Source organism: Pteronotus mesoamericanus, unplaced genomic scaffold (assembly GCF_021234165.1).
Source record: "Pteronotus mesoamericanus isolate MK-2021 breed Mesoamerican mustached bat unplaced genomic scaffold, CSHL_Meso_final scaffold_54, whole genome shotgun sequence".
NCBI classification, from domain to species: Eukaryota; Metazoa; Chordata; class Mammalia; order Chiroptera; family Mormoopidae; genus Pteronotus; species Pteronotus mesoamericanus.
Genome location: NW_026555321.1, coordinates 37,925,040 through 37,952,566, shown reverse-complemented (window position 1 = coordinate 37,952,566; position 27,527 = coordinate 37,925,040). Strand labels below are relative to the sequence as shown.

Sequence of the window (27,527 nt, the reverse complement as noted above, 5' to 3'; positions counted from 1 at the left end):
GCAGCTTACTGAGCATCTCCATGCCTAGAACCTTCCAGCAAGGCCAGTCTGATAAGAGGAGTCTCACCTGTTTTTTCTGTTCGACAGAAACCGATATTAGTGACTTCCGTAGATGTGTGAAGCTGACCAGGGAAATTTTTGCACAGGAAGCCATGGCGCCGTTCCGGGGGGAAGAGCTCCAGCCAGGAAGCCACGTCCAGTCAGATAAAGAGATTGATGCCTTTGTGCGGGCGAAGGCAGACAGCGCTTACCACCCCTCGTGCACCTGTAAGATGGGCCAGCCCTCTGATCCCACTGCCGTGGTGGATCCACAGACCAGGGTGATTGGGGTGGAAAACCTCAGGGTGGTCGATGCCTCCATCATGCCCAGCGTGGTCAGCGGCAACCTGAATGCCCCCACGATCATGATTGCAGAGAAAGCGGCTGACATCATTAGGGGGCGGCCTGCACTCTGGGACAAGGATGTCCCTGTGTACAAACCCAGGACCCTGGCCACCCAGCGCTGAGGCAGTCACTGCCTGAGAAGGCCCCTGACAAGTGCAGAGGACCAGCACAGCCCTTGTCCAAATGCTCTTTCCTGAAACTACGTTAGAATTCAATGGCAGAGAACTGGATAATTTTTTAAGAAATGAGATCAGTACTGATCAGTGAATCGGATGCCTTTTCCCTTGCATTTTCCTCTGCGCCCTTCGGGGAAGGCAAGGCCAGTGGAGGATGGCACCCTCCAACCCAGAGTCCTGACGCCTTCCTTGTCCTGGCTGGACCTGAGGAAAATGGTTCTCTCCCAGGCCTCCCTCTGAAGGTGAGCCCCTGAAAGAGCAGGGTGCTATGCAGAGAGGCTGGGTGCTGCCTTCTCCACAGGGGCACCCCACACCTCAGGCTTCAAGCCGTAGCTGAGGACAGGAGTCATGCCATAGTTAAGGAATGCAGCGTTGACGTGTGCCTAAGCCTCCGGTGTGTCCTTGTTCAGAGGGAGAGCTGCCTGCAACGACACCCAGACCTCTCCTTTCTCTTCCTGATCTCACTCCCAGAGTGTGGAGGCGCTGGTGCCCGATGGGGCACTCTGAGTCGCCTGCAGCCCACCTGCCTGATGCCCTGCTCCTTAATAAACACCATCAGCCCAACGAGAGGTTTTCTGGACCTTGTTCAAGGAGAGAAGAGTCTGGAAAGACTTCACGACTACAGGTTTCACAATTTCCCATTTTAAAAGGAAGCCTGGAACCCAGAGCAAACCCCACATACCAGACCACCGCTCCACACCAAAGCAGCTAGCCCAGGACGACACCTCCCCCTCAGCCTGGGGAAACCACTCAGCGCCGGACAAGGCTGGCTAATTTTTATTCTGCAGATGTCCGTGGGAACAGACCAGGATGGAGCCGAGACCAACAGAGAAGGCAGTCAAGTGAAACTATGCTGCTTGATCCTGTAAAAATGCAACAGAGAGAAAAATTGTCAAAGATTTGAGTTGGGGGTTGTGGGGCAGGGTGGGGGGGTGGGGAGAAAACCAGATACAAGTAGCACTTAAAACCATTATTTGATCTTTAAACCTCTTATAATTCAATAATGTAATCCAGTAATTTATTTTTGAACAGAGATGCCTTATCCAGATGGTTCTTACAAGGTAATGAAAACTAAATGCATTTTGGATTGATTTTGTTTTTTAAAGCTATTCAAAGCCACCATCTCATGGCAGGGAACAAAAGAATTGCTATATGGACACCTGCCATGCTGGGCCCAGAACAAAGAAGGGGGAGAAAATGGGACATTTCAGGCTTCTCCCAGGATCGGAGTGGACTGAGATGGCTTGGAGGCCCGACAGCCGTAACTTAATGTTTCCGAGAGAGACCTTCCAGAAAGGTGGGAAGAAGAAAACTGTCACCTCTTCTTCCTTTAATTCTTACCTGTATCCTGCTTAGTTTTCTGATCCAAGAGGGGGTCAAGAAAGAAAATTCTAACTCTGCCAAGAGGTTTATTTCTCCTAGAGAGGTGCCCCCGCCGTGGTCCCCAGCCATCACTGCTGGGTCTCGGAGGCGTCTGTAGGGCCAGAGGAGCAGTGGAGGGGCACGGGGGCCAGCCCCACAGCCCTGAGGGCCAAGAAGTAATGAGTTAGGGGTCCCAGGTGTCTGTGACTATACCGACTCTCTCCGGTGCAGGTGGAGTAGGTGACACAGCCATTCCGTTCTGCCGTCGCTGCGTTCTGTGGTAGTCTCAGTCTCCGAGGCAGTGGCTGGTTTGCTACTGTGGCTGAATTGCAAGCTAAGCAAAATAACAGGTCCCCATGCAGCTCGCTTCTATCCTGGCCCCTTTCCCACTCTTGCTTGCAGGGCCTTGTTCCTGCAATCGCCCAGGGTAGCCATACACACAAATGTTTCAAAAGAGAAGACCGGCAGTGTCACGTATACGGGACCCGCAGAAGTCAGAGTGGGAAACTGCTGCTGGGGTTCAGACCCAGGACAGAACTGGTCTGACTGGAGTGCCGTGGCTGTCTGGGCAGAATGCGCTGTGGCCCATGTCACAACCACCGGGCTGTCTGCAACTCCCACTGCCACAAGGGACCCTTCCACGTCCAAAAGGGCAGGCTGTGGTCTGGGGAAGCCGGAGGGGGAGAAGAGAGCCTACTGGAGTTGTGGGGGAGGAACCACAGCTGGGCTGCCCACACAGGGATGCGGCCAGCACTCTGCCTCTCGAGGAATCGGACAGGCTTTGTTATTGAAATCCCTGAGTGAAAGCCTGTAGTCCCTAAAACAATAAAAGAATATACTTTACAAAAAGTGGCTTAAAAAGCATAGCAGAAAGCTGTGTATGTGCCTAGTGACCAGGCTCTGAGGAGCACTGACTCCTTTGAAGAAGCCTGTGTTTAGGCTGATGTGACATCAGCAGAAGGATCTTCCTGCTAGAACAAAAGACAGAACACTCGGGTTTAGGAGCAGCGTAACCAGGAAATGGCAGGTCCTGGAAGAAGGAACTCTGGCACCTTGACTACATCCTTTCTGTTTCCAGGGCAGGCAGCAAGAATCATTTCCATAAAGTCAAATAGACTCTTCTCTCCAGCCAAACCACATCCCTCCACCCAAAGGTCATTCTCTATTTCCACTGATTAACTTAACCTCAGATGTGATACCTAGATCATTTCTCTTAAAAACCATGAGAGAAACCACACCACGTCTCCACTGGCCCTGCGCTGAAGCCCAGGCAGCCCTCATATCGCCCCCCAGGCCCATCCCCAAGACCACATTCAATTTGTTCCCGTGTTGGAAGGAAGGGCCCCAGGCTGCTCCTCATTCTCTCTTGCCCTCTAAAGTTGCCAGTAGACAAGGAATATCATTGTAGAGAAAAAAAAATGTTCAACAAATGGAAGCGCAGCTGGAGTCTGTTGAGTTGGGGTAATCTGATAAAGGACCAGAGCTGTTGGGTGCTGCTGCTGCTACCGCTATCGCTAACCTTTTTTTAGAAGTGATTGCCCTTCATAGCAATAAAAACCTTTGTAGAAAAGCAGACAATTGACACAGACACTTTCGACCATGGTATAGCCTGTAAAAAAAACCACATGACATAAACGACCCTGGTTTCTTTCACATGCGTGGGATCAAGAGTAAAGTGGGCTCATCCAGCAGACCAAGCCCACGCTGCACCGAGATGCTTCTGGGGCCTTGAACAACCAACCACCCTTCCTGGCCTGGGGCTGATACCGACACATCTGGGAGTGGAGCTGGGAAGTGCTGCCTGGCCAAGTGTGGATGGGGATCACAGTTATTAATGAGGTTCTTGCTCACCGATAGTTAAATCAGAGCTGCCATTTCCATTTTGTGATATGAAAAACAATAGATTAAAGAAAATAAATGTACTATTCCTGGGGACACAATGAAATGACATTTTTTAGGGGGTGGAAGGGGAACCAAGGGGAAAGACATTTAATCATAACACTTTCCTAAAACAAAGAAACCATGCTCTACAACTTCAAATTTTTCTTACAAAGAAAAATTTAATGTTAGATGAGAGATTGAACCAGGCTTAAAGCAGACATATTAGGAGTGGTGCAGCCTATAAAAATGCCAGTTTTTAAGTACTGGGTGGAAAACAGCATTACCTATACCAGAAAAGTCAGTCCTGGTAGGCAATGTTGGACTGGCGATGTTAAACCACACAGTAAGACCAATACCTAAAAGAGAAACAGAGTCTGAGGTGATGGTAACAGTGGTTTAGCCCTTTAGGAGAAACAGTGCTCTCTGCAGCTGGTGTTAAGTTACCGTAGGCATTGAAGGAGCCACGAGAACGAGGAAAAATCTACACAATTACAGAACTGCCCTCACAGAGTGCCCGCCCCGTCCGAGGCTCTCACTGGCAAATGCCACTGCTTTGCAAGGAGAGCTCCCAAATACAATAAAATTATTACACAGTTTTATTCTGAAGAACATTGTACATTTTAATAAAAAAGAATTTACGTCAGGAAAGAGTCATTTACAAACCTTGAAGAGTTTTTGCCTGGATCTGGAGTAAGAATGTCTTAAGAGGAGGTTTGTAAGGTCTCCATAACAAAGTATTGTTATTTACAAAAAAAAACCATCAACAGGTTGTCTATGTAATATTTAAAAATTTTGAACCAAAAATTGCTACCTATTTTTTGATTGCAGAGAGTCCCTGCCAAGGTAACTTGACAAAGTCGGCATAATCCTGTGAACAGAAAAGGAAGCCTTGACAGGTCTAATGATCCAAAGTGGGTTTTCCTCAGGAAGTGCCATTGGCGTGGGAGTGCATTCTAGTGAAAACTCCAGCCCTCGTTCGGTTGCATATAAAAGCCCTCAGAACACACAGCACAGCAGTGTTTTGTAAAAAGGCAACGATATGATTTGTCCGGACCCCAACCTTCTACCCTGTAGACGGTCGTGTCCCTTTGCCCCCGCTCCGTCCCCTCTTCCCCAGCATTCCTTATGTCTTAGGACAAGCAGCATCGCCATTTCCCAGGGGACATGAGCAGAGGGACTTCATTCACCTGCAAGGATGTCCTGTGGGGGCAGGTGAGAAAACCCACCACTATGAATGCCACAGGGTCAGAGTGAGCAGCTTGACCTAGTCTGTCATGAGCTTATGGGTATGGGGTTAAAGTAAAACAGAAGACAGCTGCAACCCATGCTGGAGCAAAAGGTATGCTATCAATCATAGAACTCCTGCCCAAGGAGAAGACTGCAAATAGTCATCCTGGTATATCTTGTGTAAAGATAGATTTATAGTGACTCAAAATATTTTAGAAAAATCTCTGCAGTGTCAGGTTCTTTTGAACTTAACATTTTATCCCCAAAAGATTTTCACTGAATAAATGAGAATTGGCTCTATTTCTTCTACTTCTGTTGAGTCTGAGTAAAAATACCAATAATTTCTAGATTTCAGTGGGGAACTACAATTATTAGGACCCGTGGATATTGCTGCAGTTCAAATACGGTACAATAATTACAAAATATAGACCATCTCTTTACAAATACAAATTATAGTATATTACAAGACATGTACAGTAAATCTATAATTTTTAAACAAACTAGCGTATCTAAGTTGACCTGGTTGTGAGTGAATTATTATTCCAGTTTACAGTTGCCCTTAGCCTGACAGTCAGAAACCGACCATCTGAGTGATGCTCTCTCATGTAAACTGGTGTCACATAACAGAAAACCTTGCTTTTTACGTCCTGCTTCCCTCTCAGGATGACAGCTGGTAGGTAGGCCCTGACATACTGCAGAACAGGAATCAGGAAGCAGTGTATTCTGAAGGGAAGGGTTTAAAAATGGATATGCTGGGCCCAGTGAATGTCTGATATGCTAGACCGGTGACTGAGGTAATGACACAGGTATGGTGATCGTCATCACCTTTAACCTTCCCCACCATGCCTGGGGGCGGGTGGGCATGGGCGAGCACCCTGGCTGGGCTCTGAACCAGAGGGCAGGGCTTGTCCAGCACCCGTCCTTGGTGAGAGGGCTGGACCTGCTGTTCCCTACAGCTGGGGCTCGGCACATGAGCACAGCTGTGCCCCACCAGGTTTATGGCTTCCTTGAGGCATGACATCGCTTGTACAAAAGTCTATTTGAATATGGACTTCACACTAGTGCCTAAACTCTCCTAACTACGAGGCACTTCTTCCCTGGCCCGCCGGCGCCCCACCTGAGGGCAGAGCCAGTCTGCCCCTCCCCGGGGGCTACAGGGTGGTGATGCATATCATTTCATCCGCCAGGTCCTCCTCCTCTCTCCCGGGGTCTGGCTCTTCGTCACTGTAGCCCGGCCCGAAGTCCTGGAGCTCATAGTCCTGCCGGCTTGAGATGGGGCCCACGTCCCCGTTAGCCCGGGGGTGCATGGTCCCATTAAGCAGGTTGCTGGCTGCACTCTCCATCTCGTCGATGGTGAGGTCGCAGGCATCGGCAATTTCGTGTTTTGTGGCCGACACGAATTTGGGGTCCCTTGCATACCGTCCTAAGCCTTCAGATATCAGGACCTGCACAGGCAAGAGGGTCAATGGCATGAATGCATTACAATGACAGGGAACCCACCTCAAGCACAAACTGATGTGCTTCTGGGTGGGGATCAGCCAGTCGTGTTCGCTGGATGTCACTCATGGCAACTAAATGTCAATGTAAATGGCTTCGGCTTTGAAATATGAAACTCGGAAACTATATACTCGGTACATGGCCTCACAAGAATGAAACCCATTGGGGAAGAATCTTTCACTACCAACTGGTAATAGCTGCAGGAATAACGTGTAATCCTAGGTATGGCTCATTTATGGGATTCAGCAGTGGTGGTGGTTTTATGCTCATGCTTCCAGTACCATTCTTGCTTAGAAGGTGTCCAGGTTAGAAGCGAGGTAGCCTGGCTCTGGACGCCTCCCACCCTCAGAGCCACCGCCCACTCCTGCTGTGTGTGGTTCTCAGATGCCACCCCCGCTGTGCCTGTAGCCGGCCATACTCACTGCCTCCACCAAGCTGTCTGCGCTCCTCTGCTTGTCACTGTTTTTGTTGTGGAAGCTGCTGGGGACAGTCAGGCTGGCTGGTGTGAAAGTCCGATAGGAGATGCCAGGCTCGTCCGTGTACCACGAGCTGCGGTGCAGGGACGGAAGGCTGCCGTTGACCTGGTCCAGGGCCTCCGACTGCTCCACCTGGATCAGGGGGGTGTAGCACGGCGTCCAGTCCCGGTACGGAGGGGTTGCTGGAGGGGTAGCCCATGACCGGGTTGAGTGGCTTGGTGAGTATTTCTGGGCTTTACTTGAATCTAGGCCTGCAACTGCCATGACCTGAGGAGAAAGGGGGAGCAAGGAGACCAGAAGTCCTCAGAGGTCTAGGCCTTGGGCGTCCTCACAGCAGACCCAGCGGGAGGCCCTGTTTTGTAGGGGCAGCCTCAGACAAGGACTATAAAAACACATGGAGCACATTAAATGAATTGGCAGTAAAATGTGACTTTCTAGCAGACTGCATTTCCTTCTTCCCCAAATCCACATGCATTTCCTATGACTCTTCCCAAGTGGGAATCAACTGCTAATGAATGGAATCACTTCAGAAAGATGAGGCATCAGGGAAGACATACAAGCTGGGAGTATGAACATGCTCCCGATGGTTTAAATATGGGAGTACATTCAGGACAAACTAATGGGTCCCAGAACCCACGGGGAAATACAGCTGTTCTCTTTACTCTAGTGCATCATATCACAGGGCCAGCCTCTGCCTGCTCGGAGGCACCGGGTACAGGCCTTGCTCTCCCACCTCTGGTGACAGCAGAGCAGATCCACCTCAGTGTCCACTCTGCACTGGGGGACCCTGAGGCCAGTCTTGTGAGCAGCACAGGGGAGGCAGCGCACACAGGATCTGGGCCTGGCCAGGGCAGGGTGGGACGGGGCAGGACAGGGCAGCAGAGGGAAGGCGTTTTCATGCTTGTTCTCTGGGGAGATTGCCATGCCTACTTCGTTCGTGGCATTTGATGACCTGGGCCTTCCCAGGACTTGTCCTTCTTCCACGATAAAGCAGGACACAAATTAAAATGAATGTAAAAAGCTGGCAGAGAGACTGAAATAGAAAATCTGAAATGGCAGCTACTGTTCACGTGCTCAAGGTGCCCAGGGTGCTCAGGACAGGAAACCTGCCCAGAGAGCCGGCTCCGCACACTTGCAGACTGGGCGCGCACCATACAAGCCGCTCGCCACCTCCGCCACCTTTTCTAACACAGACAAGTGGACAGAATCTCTAATGTGCTCTTTTCAGAAAGAAAGAGTCCTTGTCCTTGAGGCAAAGCCTGGGGTGTGGGCTCTGGCCCCACGTCCTCCTGTCTAGATGCCCTGTCGGTCCTTCTCCCTGGCCCACACACTCCCCGCAGGCAGGGTCAGGAGCTCACCCCATCTGTGACCACAGGCCCCCGCCCATACAGGACTCCATACATGAAGGAACCACCTCTCAGAGCAAATAAAGAGTAGTGCTGCTTGTTCAGGGCCAGTCTAGTGGCCACCACTTCCTGGTCCATGAATCGTGTCAGGCCCTGTCTTCAATGCTGAGGACAGATGGCAGCACTGGCAGCTGGCAGCCTTGGATTCAAAAGCCAACCTGGTCACTCATCTACCCTCTCGGATGTTTGCTCATCATTACAATGGGGTTCATAATAGCATATGTTTGCAGGGTTGTTACACAACTGAACCCCAGTGTATGCGAAGGTTCTCTCCTTCCCCCTGGTGCTGACAGCAAAGGGGAAGGTGATATCCTGAGGGTGGGTCCCACACACGGTGCCCATTGGGCCGAGGGAGCAAGGCCAGGTAGACCAGCTCACCTGTTGCTGTATCAGGTGCAGAGGCAAGGCCGTGCGGTGAGGGAAGGCAGGAGATGTTGGGACCTCCTCCTGGCTGCTCTGCCGGCGCAGGCACTCAAAGTTGAAGGAGGATCTTCGGTGGGCTGAGAAGGCAAAGCACGTGAGCAGCTGTGAAACAAGCTCTCTGGCAGGACCCTGGGCTCTGGGAGTCACATCACCCACCAAACGCTCAGTGGGGAGCCCAGGAGGAAGCGAGTGATACGTTCAAGAAAAAGCATTAGGTAGTGAAGTCTCAGAACTTTTGGCGAGAGAGGATAAGGAAGAAGCTCAACTGAGGGATGGTTTTAAAAAGCCCAAGTAGATTTCTTATAAAGGCCATGCCTGTTCTCAGGGGCAGGAGCTGAAGGCAGCCAGAAGGCATCTGCTCTGACTCGAAGGCCCTGCCCTACATGTTGTGGGGAACATGGCCTCCTTTTAGAATCCCACAGACGCTTGCTGACTGTTCCGTTCTCACCTTCCAGACATCCTAAGCATCTCTGGGGCCCGAAGCATCCCATGGGTGCTCCTGTGTTTATACGTCTGCCTTAAAGGGAGTGACTTGCCACCTCCCCCATTAGCTGAACCAGGTAATAAGAAAATTCTTTTGTTGGGAAAGACCAACTTCTCTAGCACCGAAGACAAAACAAAAAGGAACACATCTAACTGTAAAGAATGCAGTTGTCCTGTTAACAGCCAGGGTGAGCAATGGCAAGAGATCCAGAGCCTGTGGCTTCCAGGGCACCAGGCACAGGAGATCCATCTGGATTCAGGGCCCCCAAGCACCACCGGAGGCTTCCCTGCTGGAAACACCTCCCCGGGAAAGAGGAGGTGTTTCAGGAGCCCTGCAGGTAATTTGCAAGATAGTGAGTGGCCAGGGCACTTTAACGGCGCTTTCTTGACCTGGTTTCTAAGCTTACAGGGCTTGCTTCGAACTCCACACCCCTACGTTCCCGTGTGGGGAACTGCAGACACCAGCCTGGGGAGGCCTCCCAGGACTCCTGGGGCTGTTCATGAAGCTGCAGGAACTGGTTCAGTGGGGGCCCTGCTCCCAACATGCATGAAGAGCAGGCTGGCCACTGCGCAACCAGGAGGAGCAAGACAGACAACATTCCTGGTCTCACAGGCCTGATGCACACTCTGGGACATGTTGGGACCTCCTTGAGCTGAGTCAGTGGCTGCTGTCCTCGTCAGACAGCTGACCCTCCATGCGCCATGCAGGAGCCAAATTTAATGGTGTTCTAAGGAGGACAGTCCTCCCTTGGCAGCATAATTTCTAGGACCCTCCTGGAATCAAATGGAGGGGGCTGAGACTCAGGGCCAGGAAAGGAAACCACTGCCCCTTTGTCTCCCAGAGTGCCTTTCAGATTCGAAAATAGGTCCACATATGCCCATCAACTCATTGGTTACAACCATCTCTGCAGGAGGAAGTCGCCCTACTGAAGCTGAGAACACAGGCTGAGGAGGTCCATGCTCCCTGCCCAAGGTCTGAACCTACAGGCAGCAAAGCAAATAAAATACATTTTATTTATTTGCCATTTGACAGTTACTCTTGTCCACTTAGGTTCCTCACTTCTCTGATGTGGCACCTGTGTATGGTGGGCATTAATGTGGCTGCCAAAGGGAGGTCCAAGGAGGGACCGTGGACTTGTATGGGCAAGGGGCCTCCACCCAGCCTCACCTGCCTGTGGGTCATCCAGTAATGACGGAGAGCAGGACTGCTCTGTGTCGGCTGGGACTACAAAATTAAATATTAACCATGGAAATGGGTCTGAATTGACTCCCCAGCAGGGCTGTGACAGCTGGAGAGAGACAGAGAGCCCTGGGTGCCACCCAGTTACAATTGTTATTGTGCATGCAGTTGGCAGACTGGGAGCCAACATGTCTTGGTTATTTTTTGGTTACTGATTAGAGTCCTGCTCAAAAATATGCTTCATTCCTTAGAAACGCCGAAAGTGGATATTCTTTAACTGTCATCCAAATGCCCACACGTTCAAAATCAAACCGCAACCAGGAGATGGCGGGGCCACTGCTGCCTTTCTTCCCCCGGCCTGAGGTCCTCCCCGGGGCTGACCCAGAGCTCCTGGCGCTGCCAGTTCTGCCACCTGCACAGGAAAACCAGGTGGGAGCAGCCAGCCCCTGTGCAGTGGGATGCGATTCCTCAGCCCCAGGATGGTGGCCCGTACCCTAGAGCTCACCACCAAGGCCAAAACCTGCCGTGGGAGCAGAGGGCACTGGCAGACCAGAGGCAAAGATGAGAGGGGTGAGGGAGGAGAGGAAAGACAGACACCAAGAATCCCCGGGCACCCCATGCTCAGAGGCATGGGCCTTGGTAAAACAGACCTGGGCTAAGTCTAGTCAGTACTTGGGCCGATCCCTTCTGCCCAGAGGGTAGTTACCCCAGGCCCCCAGACTGGGCCTAACAACGGCAATGGCGCATGTCTTGCCCATCTCTCAGGATGGATCCCAGGCTGAAAGGAAACGAAAACGTGCATAAACAGCCCCTTATCAGATTTTCCGTGCTGTGCAACATTAGGGCAGCACACTGTCTGTCTCTAACTTCAAAGAGAGTCCAGAACAGCACTGAAGTAGTTTGAACTCTAACACATGGAATACAGATAAGAAAGGAAAGCTGTTAAGATCTCCAACCAGGGGTCTGGGCTTGAGGACTAAAGGCCCTCGACTTGGCAGGTCTACATCCATCACCACCTCTCCCCCAACCCTCGGGTCTAGGGAGAGGCACACTGCTCTCTGGGAGGCTTCACCCCAAACAAAAAATCTGGCCTCACATGTTGGGGTGGGAGGTAGTAGGCGTCTCCTTGGGGATCTCCGGGAATCATAGCAAATGGGCGAGTCATCATCCTCCAAGAAGCCTTGGGGGTGATGGTAGCCTCGGGGCCGCTCGAAGTCCAAGTTGCTACCTGGGTATCGGTTGTAGTAGCTGTAGTTTTGCCTGGTGGTCAAAAAGGCCAAAAGAGAGAGTAAGGGTCACATGAGCTCCTACGTAATAAGCCCTTTCCACTAGCTCAACCTCTACAGTCTTCTCCCCACCTTCTCGGGCACAGCTGGACTAGCTGAGAACAAGGTAGTCCTCTCAGCTTCACAGAAGCTTCTACATGGAGGGTAAGGGCTGTTACAGGAAGGTTGAGGACAGCAGGCCTGTGGTGAATGGAGTGTCGGTGGTTTCCCTCAGGCCAAGGCAGCCTCAGACCGGGTCCGTGTGGATTGCAGATTTCCTGCAAGCTTGACTATCACCTGCTCACTTCCTCCATGAGAGCCCCTCTCCTGTGTCCCTGCCCTCAGCCAGGGCTGGGACCCAGGGACAGGACGGTGCATGAAGCACAGCCCTTGCCCTCTAGGAGCTTAGTAAATGCCACATGCACAGAGACAGCCAGTGCAGCTGGAAAAGGTCAGCACCAGAGCACAGAGGCCTAGGGTGGGGTCTGTGAGTTGTGGGCTGGGTGTTTCAACGTCATCGGGGAATGAGAAGCAAAGCCCTGGAACAGGTCCTTGACAAGAGGCTGGAATCAGGGCTGCAGAGCTGGGAAAGGGTGTCTAAGTGGTGGACATCCTGTGTTCAATAGCTCTGAAGAAGGAAATTCAGAATCCATTTGGTCAGAATCAGTGGTTCTGTAAGTCGGGTGTTGAGGGAGGCTGACAGGAGGAACTGGTGGAGGGCAGGGTGAGTGAGGGTCTGGCTGTGGCTGGCCTAGAATGTGAGGCTAACAATTATTAACAGCCCAGGCACCAGGAGCGACCTCACAGCAGTACCATGTCCACTTCAGAAGGCCACCTGGTTATGGTGAGATGCAATTTACGGAGAAGAGTATGGTAGCTGGTCTTTGTCTCCCTGCACTGCCCACTACGGGCCCTAAGGCAAAGTGTCCCTTTTAACCTCCAAATTCTTTCTTTAGGTCCTGGAGAGACAGCTCTGCTGAGAGACGCGACTCTGACCTCTTGTCTCCCATCTCCAGGACAGACCCCTTGATGGGAGTGGGAAACAGATGCTGTTCATTAATACCCCACCCAAGCTATGGGCTGGCTGGGCTGCTATATAGACAGAGCCCCCAGTTCAGAGTGCTCAGCTTTAACAAAATAAATACAGACACCTCAGAAGACAAGGAATAGATGGAAAAGAGCTCACCCTCCACAAGGCAGGCCCAGGTCTCCCTTCTGGACCTTTACTGAAAGCCCTCACAGGCCCCTGGTGGAAATGAGGCAACAGCCTGAAGGAACAGCCCCCATTCCGCCTCTCTCTGGCCCTGCTCCTTCTGCTCCGACTTCTCTGGTCTGGAGTCCGCGTTCCTGGTTCGCCTCCCAGGGCAGTCCCAAGTGCAGCCGTAGGTGGACCATGGCTACACAAACAGGCTGAGCACAAGGGACAGGCAACAGCCAGGCCTCCTAATGACAGCCCGGGCCCCAGGGCTCCTCACCTGCTGGAGGTCGGCGAGCTGTCATCCCCGTAGTCCTCCTCACCACTGACGTACTCCGGCTCCCCCAAGCAGCGGGGGTCCCTGAAGTAGCCGTGTATCTCGGGGCCTTCCCGGCAAATAGTTGGGAATTGCTCATCTCCCGAGTCTGACCTGCAGTTGGGAGAGAGGACCAGAGGACCTGAGCGCCTGTGCAGGTGGCTGCCACTTCCTGCCTCAAGCAGGACTGGACTGAAAAGGCCTCCGGCCACAGTGCTGTGTGTGTGTACCCGCGAGGAGGGGTTCTCTCTCAGTACCTTGAATACTGTTGGTGCCAGATTGCTATGCCCAGGGCCTTGGAGCCAGAGGAGTAGATGTAATTTTGGAAACAGAGCAAGAAAATGGAGCTAGAGACCTGCAGTGATTGGCAGCCCTGGGGAAAAGATTCTAGTTTCCCAGACCATCTACTCTGATCCCTGCTCCTTCCTACCTGGGCCCCCTGGGACTTCAGAGCCTGGAACAAACAGGCCCCCTTACCACCAACTTCCCACTGCATACGACCCAGGAAGGGCAACAGGGGTTTTGGATACAGTCTTCCAGGGGATACTCTCATGCATGACATCTGCCAAGTTTTCCAAGACCGTCCCCTGGGACCTCAGGAAAACCAGCCCAGTGCTGTGACATCGCTTCTCCTCAGGGGACTGTGCTCCCTCCAAGCTCTTTATTCTCTCTCTGACCTCCTCTGGCTCAGGGTTGCACTTGATATAATTAAACCAGCAGACTTATCCTCCCCATCACCAACTAAATAACCACCCTGCCCACCGCTCCACCCAGTTCAACAAACGTGGAGTGGGATACACTGTATGGGTTTAGGGCTGCATGGGAGGCAAAGGAGAGGCCCCGGCCCCTGGTCTTCAGAGGCTGGCGCCATGCTTTCACATGACCCCACAAAAGGCCTGACTCCAGAGAGCAGCAGCCATGGCCCAACACCACAGTCCCAGACACGGAGAGCGCACAGCAGGCTCTCCCCGCGCTGTCCAGAGGTCTGCGGGAGCTAGCCCCCGCCTGTCATGTGAATATCGGTTCTTCATTGTCACCATCTATGCAGACAAAAGCCGCTTCCTCTGACTCCTGAGTCCACAGCCCTGAACTATAATATTGCAGTTGGCTCAAAGGAACTTCTCATTTCTTAGCATTCAGAGAGGCCAATTGGTCACACTTGTAGTATTAAACACAAAAAAAGGCAGTGAGCACATACCTAATATAAGTTTCATAATAGCGGGTTCTATCCAGGAAAGGCATAGCAAGAGAGGTGAGGAGAAGATAGAAGTTAAATATTTCCAACAAAATTTAAAATGCAGTTATCAGGCTGTTACTCAGAACAGGGTTGGCAAATTATGGGCCGACAGGACAAACACAGGCTGCCACCTATTTCTATATGGCCCACGGGCTCTGATGGTTTTTACATTTTTAAAGGACTGAAAAACATCAAAGGGAGAGAAATATTTCATCACCTGTGACTATATGAATTTCACATTTCCATGTCCAAAAATAAAGTTGTATTGTGACACAGCCGCACCTGTGCATTGCACCTATTGTCTGTGGCTGCTTCTCGCTACAGCAGACTGTATGGGGTCCAAGGCCTAAAGTATTGACCATCTAACCCATCACAGAAAAGGTCTGCCAACCTTTTGGAACAATTGAGGAGGGCAGAATTTGCACCTGCTGCCATTTTAAGGAGTATCGCCTACAGCAGGGCACAGGATGACCAGTGGCCCTTTATCCTTCAGGGTCATCCTGTGGCTCAGGTCTGAAGAGGCCATGACCTCATGGAACCCACAGGTTCAATGGTAAATGCCTACTGGGACTCTTCTGCATGTGCCAGAGCACAGGGTGAGGAAGGGACATTAACAAGTGCAAACACATTTTAAAAGGTTACCTTTTAATACTGGACCTTCTTTGAGGCTCATGGTCAAGCTTGTGGGAGGAATCAAGCTCATTTTCAGACACATGCTCAAGGTTCCCAATGCTGGGCCGCTTTCCAGGGGCAGCTTTGGACATATTGGCATTATTGAGATTGGCATTTGTTGAGCTGGGAACTTGCTTTCCTATGGAATTATGGTTATGATGGTTATGACACACCGAATTTCCTGCTGGAGGAAACAGCGGTTTCTCAGTATCACTTGCAGGTGGAATTGAAGGCCTTTGGACATGCAGGGGACGGTGGGTGGTATTGGTCTGCTGAAGGGAATCTCTCCTATCACTATTAACATGATTGACATGGTTTCCAAGCAGGGCACCATTTCTCTGCAAAATAATGGGAGACAACACCAGGTAATTTAACAAGTATTTGATGCAGACTAGCTATGTTAGGTAATTTTTTTCTACATGAAAAACAAATCTAGGTAAGCTCCAGAGGATCCCTGGAAAACAGTCTGAGGGCCTCAATGATCAGGGTGAATGTGTCTGCGTGGTAGCTGGTCCCCCTGAAATGAGGAAGGTTACTGATTCCTGAGCCGGGAAGCAAGCTCTCGGCGGTCACTGGAGTGTGTTCTTCCAGTTGCTCCAAGTTGAGGTGACTTATAGCCAGCAGGCTGGTTGGCAGCCCCAGCGGTTGAGTTTGGGTAGTAGAACATGCTCCCTGGGCTGGGGGGATGGGAGGCCGAGAGCCGGCTGGAAGCTCAAATAACGGGCCCAGGGAAGAAAGAGGCAGTGTGGGTAGGTGGCTGCCAGAAGCACCCAGGATGCTTATCAGTACCGCCCAGTGGCTGGGGCCAAGATCCCCGGACGCTGCCAGCGTGGGCAGAGGAGCAAGCTCGGGAAGGGCAGTCCTGGCCCTAGAAGCGGTGCTGGTGAAGGGGGAGGGCCTGCTCGGGGGAGGGCATGCTCCGCAAGCCCCCTGTGCTCTGGGGCTGGTTTGCATTCTCCAGGCTCTTTTGTGGCTCATTAACTGCCCGAACTGGAGTCCTGCCCCACTATTTCCAAGTGGCTAATGTGTAACTGTATGTGTAATAATTACTTTGAATACATCTTCTTCTCCTTTCGTTTCCTCTGGCTCATCATCTTGCAGATCACAGGATATAGCACGCCGGATCTCTGGCCCGATGTCATGCAATGTCCTTAACCCCGCCTAGATCAATGAAAATGGCAAAGCAGATTAGACAGCACGGGTGCCGTGGGCTCAGCATGGGTCCTGGCTTTGCTCCTGCCCGATTCAGCTGTGGGAGGGGATGTTTTCTCCAAAGGACAGCCCGGGAAACTGACCATTGTTGGACTGTAACCAAAGGGGTCTCTGCAGCCTTAGGGTTGTAGGGTGTGGTCACAGGTTCAAGATGGTCCTAGCCCGGGATGCTTGAGGTCCTGAACTTAGGAAACTCCTTTTCAAGTACTCCCACTTGCAGGGAACAGTGCCTGGTTACTGGTACTGTCTGCCACAGCCAAGAGCCCATGCTCATGTCTAAATGACAGTCTACAGAAGGGTGTTCTACAGAGGGCCATCTCCCGAGCCCCAGATAGCACAGGGCGCAAAGGCAGGCTGTTGTGCAGGGAGGGTGGCCAGGACTCACTGGCTGTGTCTGGGATGAGGAAGCCTAGGAGCAAGTGCCAGAGGGCAAGCAGACCAAGCAGCCACCAGGGCCGCTGGTTCTACTAAAAAGCCATGGGAACAAGGGAGTAACACAACACACTGCAGCCACCAGCACACTCAGGACCGAGACAGAATGCACTGACATGCACACAGACCTGGGCCGCTGTGCAGTGCCAGCCTCCGTGGCCATCGTGGGACCCTGGCCAGCAGCCTGGGCTCGGGCTGGGAACTCGCCAACAGTAGGGTCATCCTCTTGAAGACCCCAACACATTGAAGAGGGCTCACCAGCTGTGGAGGCCGCCCCCTTGCTGATGCCCCAGGCTCCTCGCAGACATTCATTCTATCTTTCCCCAAGCCCCCCCCCCCCCCGCCACGGATCCCCCTGCTGGCCTTCCTTATCCCAGGTCCAAGTTCCACTGCAGCAGGGCCTGAGGGGAGCCTCTCCATTGTTCCCAACTTCTTTAGGGATGGGCCATATATGGGGAAGGTAGAGTCACTGGCTCTGAGAAAATTTTGATGCTTGGACCATCAAGTTGAAGAAAAACAGCATGCTGACTCAAAGAGTGATAGGGACAGTAGAACTAATTTATCCTTTTCCACAGAAAGACTTACATCTGAAAGAGGCATTTCTTCCCTGCCCTAGGTCTAAGGCCATCTGTGTGTATGTAGGCGGCAGCCTCTCATTTGCTGCCAGCCAGTCTGCAAACTAAGCAGGCACTAAAGGTTGGCTGCGCAGGTCTCCATCTGCAGCTATCATTCCAATGTCAAGGTGGTCTGCAGAGGAGGACAGGGCCAGGTGTGGGTTGTCAGGGGAGAGGACCACTTCCCTGTCCTTTCTCCACAACCCCCAGAAGCAGGGAGGCATAGGACACAGACAAAGTGTGATGACCATACGTGGCCCAGCAGTGGCCAAGGCAGGGGAGAGGATGGTGGCCAGATCCAGCAGGACTGGGTCCACTGGTGTGGGAATGCTCAGACTCGCCTGCTGCAGATGCCAGTGGTGGTGATGTTAATCTAAAATGTAAAGTTACACCAAAACTTCCCAATAGGCTCTTTGGAAAATGGCTTCCTGGTGGCACCCAGCCTATGAAGTGAGCCTGGGAAAGGTGGCACACCAGCCTGGGTCTGCTCTGAACCAAGCTTTGAATAGAGGGTCAGGACGTCTTTCCATTTCATGAATTGTGGGGGTGAGAGAGCCACCCAGAGTCAAAGCTTTCAGGCACCTCGCTAGAAATGCTGTGTTCTTATAGGGGAAAGACTCATGGTCTGGGGCCAAACCCAGGACAGCTCATGGTGTGTCAGTGAGTCCGCCACTTCCTCCCGTGTCCCTCTGATTACAGGCACACACTAACACACAAGCACGCACATGTGTACAGACACACACACTTTCCCTCTCTCACGATCCCCGAATCCAGCACATCAGAGCCCAGGGAATCATCTGGCTTGGAGGAGGACCCACTTGCCATTCTCATGGAAATATCAAGAAGGCAAGCCTAATGTCAAGTGAGTGAAAGCTCTTACACAGTAGGGCTACAGGCATGTGCAGAAAGGTCGAGCCCAGTAGTATTAAACAGCCTACAATTCGTTCATCTAGCATTTTCTAGGGCACAGTTATCCAGGGAAGATAAGCCAGGGTTCAAGGCTGATTCTGGATTACTGGGGAGAAAGTGATGTTGCATATTTGACACTCCCGAACAAGAAGAGATCAGGTTGGAGACACCTGCTGCTGTCCCCACAGTAACATAGAACAAAATGCATTAAGTCAACACCCCCAGTTAAATGATGTATATTAATCCATGTTACAAGGCAGCATGGGCCAGGAACACTGAGTTTAAGTAACAAGAGCTAATCCTGTTCACTGTTATTCAACTGATTGGACTAGGTCTGATTAAAAGAAATAGAAAACTATTTATTTGGATAATTTTTAACATCATCCTCTGTTGACGGGTTGACATTTCACTGAAATACACACATAACATAATTATATAATAAAAACAAAAACTGTCTCCAGCACATTGTCAATGATACACCAGAGAAGGAAGAGTGCAGTGAACAGACACAGGACAGAGAGTTTGTTTGCAACATAAATCATGGAGAAAACTGCAAGGTGGCCCACGAGGCCATTTCCAAAGACAAATAATGACAACATATTTATTAGAGACATCAGAGGAGGAGAGAAAGCATCACTCTTCCCAGACACAAAAGCAGAGGCTTAGAAATCATGATTACATTTTGCTTGCTCCACACAGGAAGAAACACACCTTCTAGGTGTCAGGGACTGACTTTACTCTTTCACATGGGATCTGGGGAAGGACAGATGGGGGGTGTGTACAGGGGTGGGGGCATCTGCCAGAGTTGAGAATGAGGGAAACAGATGTTCCCAAACTTAAATTGAAACAAAGCTTAAGCACAGCACCCTGAATTTATTACATATCACAAAACATGATAATGAAATTTTTCTAGCACACATATCAAGCTAAAAGGTAGCTTAGGCTGCTCCAAAAATTCCATAGGCACAAGTTCCAATCCCAAAAATTCAGAAAACTATCTTAAGTCCTTGAAAAAAATTATTTTTCATAGCTCTAGAAAAAGAACATTTTTTCTTGAAATAAACACTTTACAACCAGTAAAATTATGTATTCTTTCATATTTCGTATCTGTGTCTACCTTTATCAACAAAATACTATTTTAATTTGAAATGGGGTCATAGTATCTTCAACCAACACATTTAAAGCCATATAAAGTCATTCCATTAACATCACAGTAGAATTATGGTTTTGAATAAACACAGAATTGCTATAAAATATAAACATTATTGATTTAAGATGTCTAATCATATAAAATATTAAACAGAATCAAGCCTAGTTTCTGGTTGATTTTTAAATGCTACATATTATCATAAACATTATTTTAAAAAAGGAATGGCGCTTAGCCTGTAGACTGCTGCTTTAAATTTTAGACACCATTTAATTGGAATTTTATAGATAATTACTCTACTAAATGATTAAGTCACAAAAAACCCAAACTATAAAAATCTCTCTAAATGTTTCTGAAGCAATAGCATAAAATTATGATATTTTTACATCAAAAATGAACATTCATTTACCTTCCTTCCTCTTGCCCACTTTCAGGGTTAAGTTTTCCCAACCTGGGTGTATTTGTATGACTTTCACTGCCTGTCTTCCTGAGCTAGCTCCATCAGACACACCAGTCATCTGCCAGCTCTCAGAACTACGGCAAGCACGTCCAAACCCCTTGTGAACCTACACTGTAACAGTGGAGATAAGAGATGCGAGTTTCCAGTTGGGACGGGGCCAGGCCATTCATCTTCAGAAGTGAGTGCCAGGCTTTCCGACTCCAGCCCAAGAGCCCGTTCCTGGCAAAGCCTGTTCTCCATCACAGGCAGGTTTCACTCATCCAGGGCCAGCCCTGCTCAGGCAGGTTCCAGTTAACCCTTCAGCAGGATTCAGCCCGTACCCAATCAGCTGGACGATTTTAGACTCGCTCCCTTCAAAGAACTGATGATTAAATCCTTACAGAATAAACCTGCTCATCTGCAAGCTGTGCCCTGCCTCCTCCACATACACATATGAACACACACATCACATAGGGGCACACCCCTTCTTTTGTCATTGTTTTCCTCCAGGGAAAATGTGATGGTATGGCCTTTCTGTCCATTATGAACAGAGTTATATAAGGGGTCAGAATCATGAGCACGATGCTCCATGAGTCAGTCACCCACAGTGATTCTAACCCTCACTGGAAAGTGAGCTGTAATGTTAGTCCATGAGTCACCCTTGGGTTGCACTCAGACAGCACTTTATTTTTAAAGAAAATAAAGGGAACATTTTAAAAATTAGCTAAATTTTTGATCTATGCCATTTCCCTGCAAACGATCTGACAGAGTTACCAGTTTTAGGTCCACCTTAATTCTCAGTTGTAGTTTTAACACCTGACTTGAAGAAACTCTTGCCAGCTTCCTGATAACAGAGAGTATTACTTAAAATTTAGGCTCCCCAGAAGCCACACATCGTGACTACTGTTCCAGTCCACCGTGGTGCCTGTCATTGTGATCTCACATATTTTATTCTGCTACATCTGGGGACTGAGGGTGGGCCAGATTATTCCTGTTTGGTTAAGTGACTTGCCCAAAACAGTAAAGGCTCAGCTAGGTTCCCCTGATACCACGCTGGCCCCATCTTGACCGCCACCAAGACAAAGGCATTGGGTCAATAGAAAAGAGGGCTGAGATCAAGTTTCAACTGACCGTTCACTCATAACCATTTCCCCACATGACTGTGGGTGCCACTCAATCAAGGTTAACCTCCTTTAACTAACTTAGCAGAGCTCTTGTGTCACTCAGTCAACATGCAAATGACAAACCATCACAAGGTGTCACGAAAACTGATCTTTTGCTCTGCACACACCTTTGTCCTAGTTGTGAGGCCCTGAGGCGCTGAGATCTTGAGAAATACTGTCTATCATGTGCTAATTCTGACCATTATTCCTCCAGATCAGCACAGGCAGTGAGACGTGGCCACGTGGAGTATAACCCTTAGTCTGAACTTAGCTGGACACTGGGGTACAAGCAGCTCTGTGTCCAGGTGAATGGGCTGGGATTGGGGACGGGTCTGAAAGGGAAAGAAGGGTCCAAGGGGCTCTTTTACCAGGAAGATCATAAAAAGGCTCCAACATCCTTTTCCTTTAGGGGGATTTGGGATCATTTCCCTACAACAGCAGTTCTCAAAGGGTGCTCGAGAGACCCTGGGGCTCCTCAAGACACCTTCAGGAGTCCATGAGGTCACTGCAATCTGTATAACAATGTTAGGATGTTCCTTGCCTTGTACACATTCATTCTCTTGGGAGAGCACAGTGGGGTTTCTCAAAGGCTACATGATGTGTGATGGTGTCATCACTCTTGCATCTTGGTGTTTGTATATTCCACTTTATAAACTTCTCTCTTTTCATCTCTAATGCAGTAGATAATGATATGCAAAGGTCCTCATTAATTTGTAAGCATAAAAGGGCCCTGAGACCAGAGTTTGAGAACTGCTGTTAGCCTGTCCTCACACAGGTAATAACATCTTTCCCTCAGGTGAGAGACTCTTCACCCCATCTTGGGTTCCTGTTGTTTTAGCAACCTTTCTTCACTTTGGGAAGAAAAGTCCTCTCCAGAGCTTCTCTGAGCTAGCCTTTGGCGCTTCTTAACAGAATGCCCTCACTGTGCCTTAGAATGACACACTCTCCTATTACCCCAAACTGCCACCTCTCTTATGTCTACTGTGTGCCAAGGAGAACCAATCCACACAGGTACCTATGCAACCTTGGAACCATTAGTAATTAATAACAAGATCTTTCCCATGGATAAGTGAATCATGGCACATTTGGGCTAATGAGGGGTACTAGGCGAGTATTATTCAATAACATGCTACAATAATTAAGACCTTTTGCTACTATATAATATAACTTGCTATAACTCCTTTTCAGCAATTTTATCTTCTAAAAGACTTTTGAAAATAGTAATTACTGTTCTCAAAGGGGAAATATCTACTTTTCAGAAAGAATATAGAATCCAGTACCCAATAATCCTGTGGGTTTCATTTTTAATTGGGCTACACCATAGTGTAAGCTACTGAAGAAGAGCCTGATGCTCAACTCACACCTGCTTCCCACAATGCATACTGTCCTGTGTCGTGTCTTCCACCCAGGGGTGTTAGAGTTTAGCACCATGGTTTGTGGTGTTGGGTACCAAGTTTTCTGAGTGAGTCTATGATGATTCTAGGACAATAAAGTTGGGTTGTCTCCTACAACTCTCCTACATTTGAAGCAATACTCTTCCACCAGGATTTTAGGAGAACGGACAGAGGTGTCTATAGTTTGACTGTAAACCAAGTTTCAGGGAAGCCTTGTTTCTCTTTGGAGTCAAGGACAGACGTGGCCCCCAAGATTTCTGGCTGTCTTTTACCAGTTGGCCTTGGCTACAAACCTTAGCCAGTGCTGTTACTCAGCAAACGCAGCCAGGCCCATGTGGGGCAAGGCTCTCCTGTTTCATTAGGAACATTCTCTAAGTCCCATCTAGAAAGTTACCATTTTGCAGCTTTTAATTATTTGGAGGGACTAGGGAGAAACACCAGCCATGTGAATTGCTTGGGGCTATTCAGCTGAGGCTTTGGCATATGAAGACTTGGATCTAGATGACATCTGATCACACTGGCCCCTGGAGATGGGGCAACAGAGACAGTGGCATGAGGACATGCTGTCTGTTCTTTAGTGTTTAATAAATGTTGCATTAGGGCGGGTCAGAGGCAAACAGGGCTCATTTGTCTGGTGGTGGACTAGCCCCTCGTCTGTGTCCACAGGCTGACCAGCTTCCTTTTCAGGGATCATGCACCAATTTCTTAATAACTGGTTCATCCCAGGCACTACCCAGAGAAGTAGGACGTCAGAGCAGAGCAGGGTCCCGAAGGCCCCGCTACAGGAGGCATTAGTCCTTTACTTGCTGAATCACAGAAGGGTCTGGAGAGGGGCTGGGATACTGGCAGGGGGTGAAGAGACTTGAGGTGTTGGGGGCCAAAGCTATTAGCTGGCAGGTACAGACTTGGCATCCTCACAAAGGGACCAGCCATACCGGAGTTTCCTGGCCAGCTATCAACCCTATCCCCATACCAGCAACCATGGTGATAAGTGAAGTCAAACCTGGTCTTGGGTCTCACAGACGCTGCTGTGAGAATCCATAAAACCCACGGCAAGCTCCTAGACTCACTGTAGTCTACACACGTAGGAGCAGAACTGGGTCCTGAGCCCGGTTCCATAGTGAGGTCGGGGAGTCCACTTGAGTCCAGGCAGATCAGACCACTTGGTATCAGGAGCCACTGGGGCCAATGGGTAAAGGTCACAGCACATGAGATATCATGGGAACAGACCTCGAGGCTGTGAGGGAGCCCATCAGTCCTGCGCAGGAAGGGCCTGTAGAACTATCACTTCTACTGGTGACATGGCGTCCCTGCTCAGCCTGGTCCTGGATGAGCACAGCCAGGACCAGGGCTTCCCCACGTTCCACTGGCTCCCCCCGCCTCACTCTCCGTGCCCCTCGCTCACACACAGCTGCCGCTCCACAGAGACCAGGGCAGCAAACAGGGCCGAAGAGCTTTCTTTTCTCTATTCCCTTCAGAAACATAAGATTACTTTTGGATGTTAACTTTAAAACTCAAATTGGCTCCTCTGGGAATCTTGGGCTGAGCATCAGGATGTACAGACTCCTCAACCAGTGCTTGGCATTGGCTGAGAATTTCAGAGGGGAGGCCCTCATGAAGCAACTTCTTGGACAAGATCTCCTGTTCACAAGATGTGAAAACCCAGCCTGTAGAGTATCTCTGTTTACATCTTTATGCTTTTCCAGATATCTTAAAAAGGGGAGAATTCACTTTCTCAATGGATTGCTACAGTACAGAACAGAAAAGAGGTAAAAGAAAAACAGGAATTTCTTAAAGTTCTGGTAGTAAACAGGCATACGATATTATTATTGTTGTAGTCTTAATAATAAGCAATTATACGTTCAAAGTGCTTTACAATCACTTAGCTATTCCTCACAACAGCCCTGTGAGGTAGGTCGACATTATTATCCCCATTTTACAGATGGGGAAACTGAGGCACAGAGAGGTTAAGTGTCTTGCCCAAGGTCACTCAGCAACCGAACACTGGAGCTGGAACTAGAACCCAGGTTCCCTTACTCCCAGTGTCCTTGAAACTAGACCACATTGCTTCCAAAGAGGCATCCCCGGACTGGCTTTGAGCACGGATTAAAGACGGACAATGTTGGATGAGGTTTGGGTGTGGTGGTGCTTCCCGTGGACACGTTAAGATGGAACCTGAGGTGCTGCCTGGGTTGGTTTTGGCATGCAGGTGTATGTGTTAGTTTAAATGGGTGTGTCTGAGCTTCCTGTCCTGCCCGATCTCACTGCATTCTGAACTGGGTCACTGCAGAGAGTGGAGCCGGATGGTCAGGAGGTCAGGACTGACTGCCATATAAAAGGAACTCTGTCAGCTCAGCGCCCAGGGGCCTGCCAGTCTTTGGGAGTCCAGGCAAACTAGGGATGCAGGACTTTGGAACCAGGTCAGCTGCCCACCTTAGGCAGGTCTGCTTAATCTTTTTATTATTTGTTTTTTATTATTTTTTTTACTGGCCAGCATCAGGAAGTTGTGTTCATTTCATTTCTCTGTGGGGCGGCTGCCCGCCTCCTTTGCTCTCTCTCACTCTTTCCCTTTCTCTGAGTCTCTGCTTGGAAGGGAAACCGGTTAAGCCTTGCACATTCCCTTTCATGAAAAAGTACCACCGTGAGCAGTGTCCGCGACAGAAGGCCATGGCTCCGCTGATGAGCCACGGCCCTGCTTCCACCTTCTGGAGGACTGTTTTGCTTGGAAGGGATCTCCCTGGGGCCTTGGGTTTGCTTTTCCTGCATTTCTCCTGAAATGCTGTTTCAGTAGAAATAAGCCCACTTGAGACTTTTCCCTTTCAAGGCCTTAGCCACAAACTCCTTCCGACTAACGAGCTTGGTGCTGTAGCTCAGGCAGAAAATTCTAAAGCATCCGTTCAAGCATCTGAAACAAATGAATCAGCCAGTGAAATCTCATCTGTTAGCATCTGTTCTCCTCTTAGATTAAAAAAGAAAGGAAAACAAAAAGCCTTTTTACGGCTTTCGATGGAATCATGCTTTAAAAAAAAAATCTTGCTACTTTTTAGACTATGGTGATTTAGCAGACAGGTGTCTGGTACTCCACAGATTAAATGCCTGCTGAACATCCCATTTTCCTTTGTGTTTATGCACCAAGCCTCCCTCAGGCCATATCAAGGTGCATCAGGAAAGAAGCGTCATTAGCTTCTTTCATACCACCCACCTTTCCACTCGACCACCTACGTTACATCTGTTGGCTTGGGTACAGACTTTAACACTATAAAACCTAACAACTGAATTCTTTACAAGCTGTAAATAACAGTCTCTTCCTTAAGCCCAACAGATTTAAAACAAAAACAAAAACAAACTATCCCTCTAAGGTCCTCCTGTGATTAAGATGGGCAGGCTTGCCTCTGAGATGAGTGAGGGACATAGTCTCCTCAGATTCCACCAGAGTGTCTTTTGTATAAAGGAAATCCTTGAACGTTGAAAGAAAAAGAAATGAACAAAACTTTTCCCACTTTGGGATTTTTTTTTCTTTGTCATGAGATACTGGACAAACGTGTGTCTGTCTCTTGCACAGGAGTCCTCCTCTGGAAGGTGTGATGGGGCGTTACTTGTTGCTGGGAGGGGACGTAGTTTTTATGGCTGCAGAGCTGTTGTTCCTTTATTTACTTGCCCCTCATGGAAACTTGCAGGTCGCTCGGATGCAGCAACAATGGATGAAGAGCAAATGCTGAGTCAAACTAAAGTGAATATGGCATGGAGGGGATGAGAGGAAAAAAAAAAGCCTGATGCAGCTTCTCTGATTCCCTCTGGAGAGGTGCTAGAGAGAAGGCTGGCTATAATGGTGATAATGGAGGGACAGATGGAAACTGCACACTCATTCAGACCACAGAAGCCAGAGGACACCGGGTGCCGAGGTCCTACCACACATGGATGCAGGAGCTCCGCAAGCCATTCCCCTTCATGGAGAGGCAACATTGCCATTCATCTGAACACAGGGAGACCAGATGGAGCCCACGGGGTTGAAAGCCATAGTACATCTGCGTCCTTGAAAACCATTTTCATGGAGGAGCGGTGCCCAGAACATGGACCAGTTCTGATGCTTCTCAGACAGACGGCACTCTACGCAGCTCAAGCACGCACATGCCTACGTCTTGACTTTTGCGCTCACACCGTAATGCCCACACTCCACTTGCCATTAGCAATCGGTCAGCCGTGTGGCACCCCTGGCACAGGGAGAAGCAACTCACCCTCCTTCTCAATAGGCCATGCCCACTTTTGGGTGCTTCCCTGAGGACCTATGTACTTGTCCTAGGGACACCATGGGTGCAGTTCTCCCATCCCCACTTGACCCCATTTCTTTAACTGCTACATCATCATGTAATATTTCATCATGCCAGAGGGAAGAGCCTCCTCGTGCTAATTAAAAGTAGAGTGACAAATCACATTTAAACCATTTCTAGAGCAGAAGAAGCCAAAAATGTAATTAGAATTATCCTTCAAGGAGACAATTTTTTTCTACTTTTAATGTTTTCTTCAGAATCAAATGCAGTTTTAGAATTTATTTGTCAAGGTTACACAACTTAATTTCGTAGGCTGTACATGCAACATAAATTAGAGTCATAGCCTCGACTCCCAATGGAACCATGTGAAATGTGTAGATATTACCACCTAACTGGAAATGTTTGAATTTCATCAAGGAAATAAAACTCTCTATAAACAACAAAACAGAAAATGGGTAGGAAAAAAAAACACTTAGCATTACTGTAACACAATGTAATAGAGTCTTTCAAACCATGACTTAAAATGTAGCTTTAACGTCATCCAAACCTTCAACCTGAACATTCAGTGAAGCCCGTTCATATTGTGTGATAGTTCTTAGCCATGTATTGTTTCCCAGGTTTTAAAATATCAAAAGGCTATATCCAGTCACATCCAGTCACCAGAGCGAGCACTGAAGGCACCTAATTAGGAAGCCTTGGGGATTCAGAAAAGATGTAACTCTGTACCAAGGGGGTCATTACATATGCCTTCTGCAGAAAACAGAAGGGT

The 27,527-nt window shown here is 49.4% G+C and overlaps 2 protein-coding genes across 3 annotated transcripts in view; one reads left to right on the top strand and one right to left on the bottom strand.

Annotated features, from left to right (window-relative positions):
* The window catches only part of CHDH (choline dehydrogenase), a 42,647-nt gene extending 37,339 nt beyond the window's left edge, over positions 1–5,308 (top strand). Inside the window, exon 9 of the mRNA XM_054595518.1 lies at positions 88–5,308. Within this exon, the coding sequence (XP_054451493.1) occupies positions 88–506 (419 nt within the window). The 3' untranslated portion in view covers positions 507–5,308. The remainder of the gene's footprint in view (positions 1–87) is intronic.
* Positions 5,309–6,112: 804 nt separating this feature from the next.
* Positions 6,113–27,527, bottom strand: part of CACNA1D (calcium voltage-gated channel subunit alpha1 D) — a 304,169-nt gene continuing 282,754 nt past the window's right edge. For both annotated transcript variants that reach the window (XM_054595570.1, XM_054595569.1), the window contains 8 exons: positions 16,231–16,341; positions 15,151–15,518; positions 14,470–14,496; positions 13,236–13,385; positions 11,592–11,755; positions 8,788–8,909; positions 6,950–7,270; positions 6,113–6,475 (listed from right to left, as the gene is read on the bottom strand). In XM_054595570.1, coding sequence (XP_054451545.1) covers positions 6,182–6,475; positions 6,950–7,270; positions 8,788–8,909; positions 11,592–11,755; positions 13,236–13,385; positions 14,470–14,496; positions 15,151–15,518; positions 16,231–16,341 — 1,557 coding nt within the window. In that variant the 3' untranslated portion in view covers positions 6,113–6,181. The remainder of the gene's footprint in view (positions 6,476–6,949; positions 7,271–8,787; positions 8,910–11,591; positions 11,756–13,235; positions 13,386–14,469; positions 14,497–15,150; positions 15,519–16,230; positions 16,342–27,527) is intronic.